The 10,625-nt window shown below is 34.7% G+C and overlaps 1 protein-coding gene across 1 annotated transcript; it reads right to left on the minus strand.

Annotated features, from left to right (window-relative positions):
- Positions 1 to 4,205: 4,205 nt before the first annotated feature.
- LOC108224837 (uncharacterized) lies at positions 4,206 to 7,435 on the minus strand. Its single transcript, XM_017399571.2, has 4 exons — positions 7,079 to 7,435; positions 6,891 to 6,992; positions 5,452 to 5,578; positions 4,206 to 4,625 (listed from the first exon to the last, which is right to left on the minus strand). Exons 1-4 carry the CDS (start codon positions 7,337 to 7,339, stop codon positions 4,405 to 4,407), a joined length of 711 nt encoding a protein of 236 aa, XP_017255060.1. The 5' UTR covers positions 7,340 to 7,435; the 3' UTR covers positions 4,206 to 4,404.
- Between the last annotated feature and the right edge of the window lie 3,190 nt (positions 7,436 to 10,625).

Below are 10,625 nucleotides of genomic sequence, written 5' to 3' on the forward strand. Positions count from 1 at the left end.
ATATATAAAGTCAACTTAGGTCAACTATGCAAGTGTCAGCTGTAGTATAGTGCAAGTTGATGCTCTCAGTTGTGTATATAAATATAGCTTTAGTAGTGCTTTGCTGATAACAACTTTTATAACAAACTCTGTATATAATTTTTCATATCAATGATAGAAAGAGTTCTACTCTTCTGCTTCATAGTTTTGACATGGTATCAGAGCTGTGATCTTCGCTCTTCTCGCTCGTCTCCTTGATTCATCGTTGTTATTCTCGCTGATCTTTTGGATTTATCGCTCAGTTTGTTGATTCATCGCTGAATCTTCGTCCTTGCTTCATCAAGTTGCTGATTGATTCTCGATCTGGTGTTATTTCGAGCTTCATCGCATCTTCATCGCATCGATACAAGTTTGTTTCATTTTTTACTTGCAATTACATCTATTAGTTTCATCATGACTTATGCTGCTGCTACTGTTGGTAACACATCTCATGCTGCATCTGCAATTGATGCTAATCATCCTCTTTATCTGCAAAATTCTGATAATCCTGGAATTCCCTTAGTTACACAGCTTCTTACGGATCAGAATTTTCATCAATGGAGTAGATCTGTTTCGATTGCACTTAATGCTAAAATGAAATTAGGTTTAATCAATGGAACTGTACCTACACCACTTGTTACTGCTCCTCAATTTGCGATGTGGTCAAGATGTAATGATATGGTTCTGTCTTGGCTATTGAATTCTATGATGTGGCCAAAATGATTACTGTCAGATTGTTTCTTTCAGTTGCTGCTGTGAGAAATTGGTCAGTGTCTCAACTTGATGTGACCAATGTCTTTCTACATGGAGATTTGCCTGAGACTGTCTATATGAGACTTCCCCCTGGGTATGCTTATCTTTCTGATCAGTGTCCATCTAATTCTCATGAATATGTCTGCAAATTAGTTAAGTCCATTTATGGTCTTAAACAAGCTCCTAGAAGGTGGTTTGTTAAATTCTCTACTGCTCTAAAGGAATACAATTTTCAGCAATCTCACAGTGATAACAGTCTATTCACTCTGCATAAGAATGATCAATTTGTGGCAGTTTTGGTATATGTAGATGATATTTTGATGTCTGGTTCTTCTGACAAGTTGATTGCTGAAGTCAAAGCCTATCTGTTAACCAAGTTCAAGATTAAAGATCTTGGCCCCTTGAAGTATTTTCTTGGGATTGAGGTAGCTAGATCTGCTAAATGCTTTTATTTGAATCAAAGAAAATATGTGCTGGATTTGCTCAGAGATACTGGTATGACAGTTGCTAAGCCTTCTACTATTCCAATTGAGCAAAATCATTCTTTACTGGACAATCAGTCTGCTTTGCTCAAATGTTCAGAGGCTTCCACATATAGACAACTTGTGGGCAGACTCATTTATCTCACCATTACTAGACCCGATTTATCATACACTGTACATGTGTTGTCACAATTTATGAACTGTCCAAGGGTGGATCATCTGTATGCTGTCTTCAGGGTTCTCAGATACCTAAAGCAATCTCCAGGTCAGGGACTGCTGATATCTGCAACTTCACCTCTCACTTTAACTGCTTGTTGTGACTCAGACTGGGGGGGGGGGTGATCCTATCACTAGACACTCACTATCTGGATATTGTGTTTTATTGGGAAAATCTGTGATTTCCTGGAAATGCAAAAAGCAAACAACTATAGCCAGATCTTCTGCATAAGCAGAATACAGATCCATGGCTGATACTTGTTGTGAAGTTATTTGGCTGGTAGCTGTTCTTAAAGACTTGTTGGTATCTCCTCCATTACCTATTGCATTTCATTGTGACTCCAAGTCTGCTATTCACATTGCTTCTAATCCAGTATATCATGAGCGCACCAAGCACATCGAAATAGACTGTCATCTGGTTAGAGAGAACATTTAGAAAGGGTTTCTGCAACCATTGCATATTTCAACATCTGCTCAACCTGCAGATATGTTCACTAAAGCCCTTGGTGCTAAACAGTTGCTTGAGCTTAGCTCCAAGTTGAATGTTTGTGATATGTTTCAACCATCCAACTTGAGGGGGGCTGTTACACATATATAAAGTCAACTTAGGTCAACTATGCAAGTGCCAGCTGTAGTATAGTGCAAGTTGATGCTCTCAGTTGTGTATATAAATATAGCTTTAGTAGTGCTTTGCTGATAACAACTTTTATAACAAACTCTGTATATAATTTTTCATATCAATGATAGAATGAGTTCTACTCTTATGCTTCATAGTTTTGACAGATGTATTTTCCATAAAGAATGCATAAATTTTTCCATAAAGAATGCATAAATTTTGAAGATAAGAGTATTGATATGAGTTCTTTTAATTCTCGCTTATACATGGTGTACATCCCTAAATGGGTTGGAAATATTAGGAGGCCCTGAAAATTATGATCACTTCGGTTGTTTGCATCCTTTTATAGCCGGATTTTTTTGTTGCAAGTTCTAACACTTTTATGTTGTTCATACTTAGGGGACATGTAATCGCCGCACAAGATTAAAGGGAGGAATATTTGATAAGATTGTTTTGATAAGACTGTCACGTAACATTTTATTATGCAGTAAAGTAAGTTAGAGTCGTTCTTACAAAATCACTAGTTATTCTTATTCTACTCAACTAAATAAGTAACGCAATAAAAATTGGAGAGACTATTAAACTAACATTATACTAAAATAAATACTATTTATTAAACAATTACTTGAAAATATCTAAAATCAAGTATCCCTATATAATACGAATCAACACAATTATTATTTTCTATCCCAATTAATGAGATAGATATTCAGGACGGGCAATGCCACTAAAAGAAGAGTTCAATGGTGATTGCTTCAGTGTACATCTAGGAAGATTATTCGCAGACTTCTCCTCGTTGAAAAGAGGTCATCTTCATTGAGAAAAACAACCGACTTCTCAGCTCCCGGAACAGCAACTGCAAGGGAGAACAATGCTGCATTAAAAGTGGCAACACGGACAGATTTTGGCCGCAGAGCACCGTCCATATGGTCATTTTTTCGACCTATAGCTATATTGCTTGGTTTCCTCTTAAGCTGCCCTTTAGAATTCAACTTCCCGAATCTTCTGATAACAACTTTAGATTTTGGCCTTCTCCATATCAACCATCGTATCCTCAAGCACAGATGAGAAAGCTTCTTCCTGAATTGACACAACATGGAGATAATCTTTAGTTTACAGTGTATAACTTTTTAATAACTTGTGCAGATACAGAAACTGACTTGTTTCTACATTACATTAGTTAGTAAGCATTTATGAGAAGAAACTAAGTTTATTATATAGCATGTAAAAAGATCATGACATGGGATTGGTGGGGGTTCTTTTGAAATGTGGACAGAGAAAGGGCAAAAGGTAGTTATGAAGACAAAAATGCATTACAAAAGCTCCAAGAATTCATGTGCAGGTTCACAATGAATCAATCTCTTAGTATTTGTTGAGCTTCTTTTTTCACAACAATAACTCACCTATGTAACTCGGACTTCTGATAAAACAAAAGCAGATAGTAAACTGTTTAAAAAGAAGATAGTAAAACATAATTTGATTCTTTAACACCATATAAGTTGGCTTTCTGTGAAGCATGTTATATACCAAACAAGATTATCTCGAGTATTGATTCATCATAGTATCAACGAAATCACCCCCTAATAAACTGTGAGAACACAGTGGATCAAAACATTGGTTAAGAACCAAGATGTAGAAATGGCATCATTTAAGACTGAACGCGTTATCAACGAAGAAGCCTCCCAAGAACTAGAAATTCATTTAGTTACCGGTCTCGAGGCTCAACGTTTATTATTTTTCAGGATGGTGACTCTTCACTAGCCTACTGCTTGCTCAATGTGCATCAGGTCAACAACGGTTGAAAGAGAAAGAAATAAACTAAAGTCTAGAGAGTAGAGACTAACCATATTTAAGTTGTGTACAGATCACTATTCAAACACTAATTTAGGAACCAATTATCTGGAGGAGACAGGCAGCCCCAGATCAAATATAAATTATAAAACATAACTGGTAACATATAATTCCAACAAATGTAAACTGACCTGACTTATATATAATCTACTTCATTAGCCAGCATGTTCTGGTCTCTGGATAACAAGCTTCCAAAAGCTTTACTTTTCTTTTTGCATATCGTTTAATTCTCAGAATATTCAACTCTTGTTATGCTCTGAGCTGCAACGTGGGCTAACAAATCATACATATATCTTTAAAAAATCTACATTCATGGTTGTCGGAGTAGAATTTATAAATTGTCAACAAGACAAGTACATAAGCAAATTTGCTAGACAAACTACATCTTCCTTTAAAAAAATTCTTATAACTAAAACACAAAAGGTCGAAACCTAGGTAAACAATTGGTGTGCATGTTCTGTTTTTTCATCATTCTCCATCAAACAATGCATCTAGTAGATTAGAAGGTGAATCTTGTTTTACACTCTCATCAAAAAACCCATTTAAAGCATTTTCTTTTCTTAATTTTCGCTCCTCAATGATTGTCTCTGCTGTTTCTGTGCAATAATTTCGTCCTGATTGTTTCACTGGTCTCTCAGCCACAACAAACTTATTTCCATCACGAGACCTCTCAGAAAAGCCTGCCCAGACTGAAATTGCAAATACAATGAATTAGATGCTTCTGAAATTACTGTGGTACCCAGAACATTTTGCAAAATTACAAGAACTTAAAGGAGAAGGTGAGTGAAGTTAGCTAGAAAAATGAGGCAAGTGATGCATCATTGAGACCATTATACACGTATCCATAGACTTGTGCATTTAAGAATCTCTTTCACTGCACTCCAAACTTTAATATGGAGAGAGAAGAAAAGAAACGAAGAAAATTTATTAAAAGTTAAATTTCAAGACATGCTGTTAAGTTTTTACAGGAGAGGAAATTTTTTTTATACATATCTTCCTAAAGATTGCTTCCCCTTTCGAGATGATTTAAAGAGATTCTCTCATTTGTAAATAATTACCTTTTTCTATCCACTTTCAAAAACTTTTTATAACTCTTATATTCATACTTTCTCTTCTCTCTTTGATGCACTCATAAGCACATGGAGAGACAATTTTCAGTTAGTATTTGATCATCTCGTATTCTTGTACTACCTAGGGGTATTTCCCTTATTGTGCAAATTTCGAACTTTTAGGAAGGAAATCACATCAACCAGTTGAGTGTACCAACTGAATGACTGTGGAAAGGGGAGACAGGGCAGACTATATTGAAGATATTTTAACAATACAAACCCAGGCTAACACAAATGTGTTATAATCTTGTGACTACTATAGTAAATGAAAATGATTAGTGATACAATTTTACTAGAAGTGATTTCACTTTAAAATTATCTCAATTAGGAAAGAATTAATAAACTTAAAAATAATAGTACGCAAAATTCTAAAGTAAGAACAAAATATCAAAAATTAGAAGATTACCGCCAAAATGATGCAAGACGATGGAGGCTGCGATTGTTACATTCAGGGAAGCAGTACCACACCCATATTGTGGAATATAAACAAAAAAGTCACAAATTGCACATTCTTTAGAAGAAAGCCCAGTTCCCTACAATATACAGTAGCATGGATCATCAACTCTTTAAAAAGCTATAGGCTGAGAATATAATCTAATGAAGACTCAATCAGTTATTGGAAAAAAAATGGGTTTCCATATACAAGGTGAACAATAACTAAATAATGAACTATTTGTGGCCCTTGTGAGTTGTTACAAGAACCATAAACCGATTAGTAGATTACTTTCCCAGCTATTTTGGAGAAATTGTACCAAAAATATTGACCCTTAATTATCTTGGACCCGGTACATGCACCTTCTTATAGTTTACTATGTTTAGTTACTACCTTGTAATCGTATTTCGTACCATATCAATCAAAGATTGTAAAAGAAATGGGACAGCTGCGATAGGATCCCTGAACACTCTATCCATCTTTCTCTATCCTAGATTTTTTCTCTCAGTAACTCTATAATTCATACTTTGAAACCAATTAGGCGAGTACAAAAACCAGTGGAGCCTCTTCACATTAAGTTCTATGGACTTGAAAATTTAAGTGTGGCAGCCGGCAGGTTAGCAGAACATAATCCCAGCACTGAAGAGAACTCCTGTCACACTCTTTGTTAGTGTATCTAGTCAACTTTTTAATAAAACACAATCAGAATAACTAGATAATTTGAACAAACTTTTAATATAATTTCTGACTTCTGAGTGACAAAGCACTGACGTACTGTTAACAGGTCCTCGGAATCACTAAGAAGACAAATAAGATGAGCCCAAGCACTACTAATATCATGAGTACAACAAAGAATATAATTAGACAAAAAAACTAATTTCATGAGCATGAGCTATACCACAAATAAACCTGACTATTTAGAAGTTGGAACCATTTAGTGGTCAGGTGCTAATTTTGCAAAAATAAAAAATCTAATACTTTTAAACTAAGTAACTTAGTGCTCCAATCAAGATTGGAGGTGGGGTGTACACAGTTATGAGCAACTGTACTAAAATAATGAGCAAAGGATCAGCAACATTGAAAGAGGGAAGATAATAAAGGAAAAGAAGCAGCTCAAACCAACTCCACTGGCTGATTTTAAACAGATACACGAGCTTATATTTAAAATAAATGTTATCACGCAAGCAATCATACGAACTTAAGACTATAAATGAGTCGAGACACTTGTAAGAGGCTCAGGTTTAATTTTAGTAGTTGATTTACATATTTATTGTCTCGAAGCCTAAAAACATAAAGAACGTAATGAATAGCCATTCATACACAAATTATAAACAAAAATGAATGTAGCTCAATAAAGCAACCAGTACATAATACTACATCCTTTATTCCCCCAAATTATTAATCACGACTACCTCATTGCCGAGAAGAAAAGCAGTGCTCTTGGTAAACGGATGCTGATTAACCGCGACAGCATCATCCGTGATCTCCACTCCGCAAATATCACAATCTTTCTCCTGTAAACAAATTCGCACACATTATAGTCACATCACAATAATAATAAATTATAATAATTAGAAAAAATGAATGAAAAATGAAGTGCCTTGAGGAAGCTCCGAGCGTCGGCGAGAGAGTGGAAGTGTCGAAAGCGGCAGTGAGAAGTGGAGCCGTGGCTACCGAAAGAGTTGAAATCACGGCGGCCGACGAGAATGAGTTCGGTAACGCCGAACGCGGTGGCGCTACGAGCTAGGGTTCCGACGTTGTGTCGTTTGGCTATGTTGTGTACCACTACATAACACTCTACACTTGATGTTCTTACTTCTTCTTCCATTGCTGCATCGACACACAACTCACCTCTTTCCATTGTTACCCCTTTAAGTCCCACTTTAACGCCGCCAATGACCGAGGGGTTACAAGGGGTTTTGGGCTTATTTTAACACTTTAATTTCTTCTACTTCTTGTGAACTCTTTGTGTCAAAAACTTATTTTGGGGTTTTTAAGTCAAAATCTGTAAGTTAGTTTTTTTTTGTTCTGTTTCAGTAATTTTGTATTTTATTATTAAGTTTTTAAAATTTTAATATGTAATAAATTTTATTTATTAATAAAATTTCTTATATTTATATAATTTAAATTTTTAATATGTGATAAATGTATCTACTCAAAATCGAGTTATAAAACCCCCATTAACTGCCATTTTTTAAAATGAAGTTGTGGTTGAAGAAGAAGAAACCACTTAATTTCAAGAAGAAAAAAAAGACATTACAACTCCTAATATGACCTCAGTTCCTAACAATTCAATTGCTGACAAGTTGCGAGTTGCTGATAAACATCCTATTTCTATTTCTCGTTTTGTGTGGGGAGGTATAATTTCTCAACTAAAATTTGAGAGAGAATCTATTTCACAAGCAAAACTAAAAGTCTAAGTGATTTGAAGATGATTGCCCCTAACCAAAGGTGGCATTGGATCTAGTAATATTGAATTTAAAAGAATGCATTTAACAGATCCATGTCCTTTAACTGAAACTCTTAATGAAGTTCTGACACCTGATCATCTCAACAGAGTTAAATTTGTGAGTATTACCACAAATAGCTATGATGAAGCTAAAAGAATGATGATTTATTTTCTTAACGATGGAACTACAATAATACTATTAATGGAAGATTTGCTGATCATGTCTACAAATGAATTGAAATACATTCACTATCTACTCTGAGTTACTAATTCAATAGCTAACCTTTGGTCTGACATAATTTTGTCCAGTACCATCCAGAAGAGAATCATGGTTGGAGAAAGCTCTTATACTGGTGAGTATGTTCCCAGTTTTGCTAATTTTCACTGGAATAAAATATTGATGAAAGAGAAATCCGCAAAGGTCATAGACTTTCAAGGAATAAAACAATTGGACCTCAATCCTGGAGGCTTAATGTTTACTTATATAAGTCTTGATAAAGACAAACTGCGTCTAAGTGTTGTCAGGAATATTTGAGCATCTCTGCATCAAATTAATGAGGATGATGAAGAACAAAGGTTGGTGAAAGAAAAGCTAAACAAGCTTTTACAGTCAAAGGAGGATGAAAAGTTAACAAAATTTCTGAGTCAAAGTCTGTGTTTTGAAACTATTAAAGAAGGAGAAGAGCTTGGTCCTTGAAGATAAACAAATCAAGTGCTTTGAAAGTTTTTTTACATCATTGAGTCTAGGAATTTATGCTTTATTGCATGAGGCATAATTTTGAGGGAGATTCTTACAAATACTGATTCAATGATGATCACGAATCGATAACACAAGACTGATCAAGGTCTGACAAATGTTAATGCGTCAGGATTTGATGGAGATATCAGGATCTGATCTTGGTCCGGATGTGAAACTAGTCAGTAATTGATCTCGTCAGGAACTGTAAGTATGTCATGATCTGATGAGTATCAGTATACTTAATGAGATATATTCTATTGTTGGAAAACAGGACATGGATTGATTTGTTATACTGCTTTATCGGATCACAACTATCAGTTAGGATATGTATGAAAACAGATAGAAATTAGTTTAAGCATATCTTGTAATTGATAGTGTAGTTGTGTGCTACATAAACACAGTTTTAGGTTTACAAATGTAAGTTTATACCCCGAGTATCATTGTAACCTAACAGCTCTCAAGAACATTTGTTTTTCTTGAGAGAGTTTTGTAACAGTTTTTATCAAAGATCAATAGAAACTGTTTTGATATTTTCATACTTGTGTTAAGTGTTTAATTTTTAGTCGAAAATTATATACAACTGTACTCAATCCCCTTCTACAGTTTATTGTTACTTGGGCAACAATAGCAATATATATTGATAAAAATTGTTGAGTGACCATGTGGTTAGTGACCGTTGTCTTGTCGCTAACTTATAAGTTAGATTTGTAGCACCCTCAATGTTTATATTAATACAAATATATTCCCCAAACTTTCCGTAGTTATTAATTACGATTAACGATGAACAAAGCGAACATTCCACAATTTAAATTAAAATGATAATTTGGTAGTGACGTATTCAAACCTCTTCACTGATTCTCAATTGATTGATGTATTGTTCGCATCTGATGAAAGAGAAGATATTTATTTGTTCATAAAAGAATTTGTTATGCTTGAGGAACTCCTATATCTGGACAACACGAATGATAATATTCGTGGTAGAAAAGAGAATTACTTTAATGTCTATAAGATTAGACAACTTAAGGATTAATAGTGATAAGCTTTATGCTAGGGGAAAAAAAAGAGTGGTGTGTGATATCTTTGAACGATTGGGATCAGACCGCGAGGTTACCACAAGGATCAGTATATGGCGGTGATCTAACCATATAGTCTTAGCACCAGGTTGGATGATCAGGTTTCCTTTTTATTAATCGTGTTAATTATTCTTAATTGCATTTTTTGGTGAATCTGCATTGATTGTTACTCTGTTGAATTTATTATAATAAATTTTATTGTTTTGATTCCAACGATCTAGTGGACTTGTTGATCATTCAATTGTTCATTGTTGTATATATTTATAATATGTGAACAATAAAGAATGAACATGACACATATCCGAAAGACGACACAAAAATGAATTGCAGCAAGGGCAAGGAGAAGGCGCATCAAGTAAGCTAGGATTGGGTTAGCTGGAGTGTTCCCGTTATGAGGGTGAAGTTAGTTATTTTTGTAATATATGATTATGTATATTATATTATAATAATAAATTAGATAGAGTTTTTAGAACACGATCGAACCTGGACTTGTGGGGCGAGAGTTTGTATGTGAAGATGGGTATCCCAGAGATGGTGTGGTAGCCTAAACTACGAGATGTGGGTTTTGGGGGCGTCAAACCCGAACCCGATCCGAACAGAACAAAACCCCAAAATGAATACTTGGACCTGATCCGACGGATTTTAGTTCGTATTTGGGTAATACCCAAAACCCAGATTTTTTAGATCTAACATCTGGAATATCCGAAAATTGATATCTGAAATCTGAAATCCAAAAATTAAAATGAAATACACTAGTAGCACTGTAGCAGTAAACAAAATTGAAAAATAAGCACTTTAGTAGGTTACATCATCCAAACTATATCAATTAATAATCATTCAACATCTCATGGAGTTAGAAATTAAAAGAATGCTCTAATTATTTCTA

The sequence above is a fragment of the Daucus carota genome, chromosome 6 (genome assembly GCF_001625215.2).
Source record: "Daucus carota subsp. sativus chromosome 6, DH1 v3.0, whole genome shotgun sequence".
Lineage (NCBI taxonomy): Eukaryota > Viridiplantae > Streptophyta > Magnoliopsida > Apiales > Apiaceae > Daucus > Daucus carota.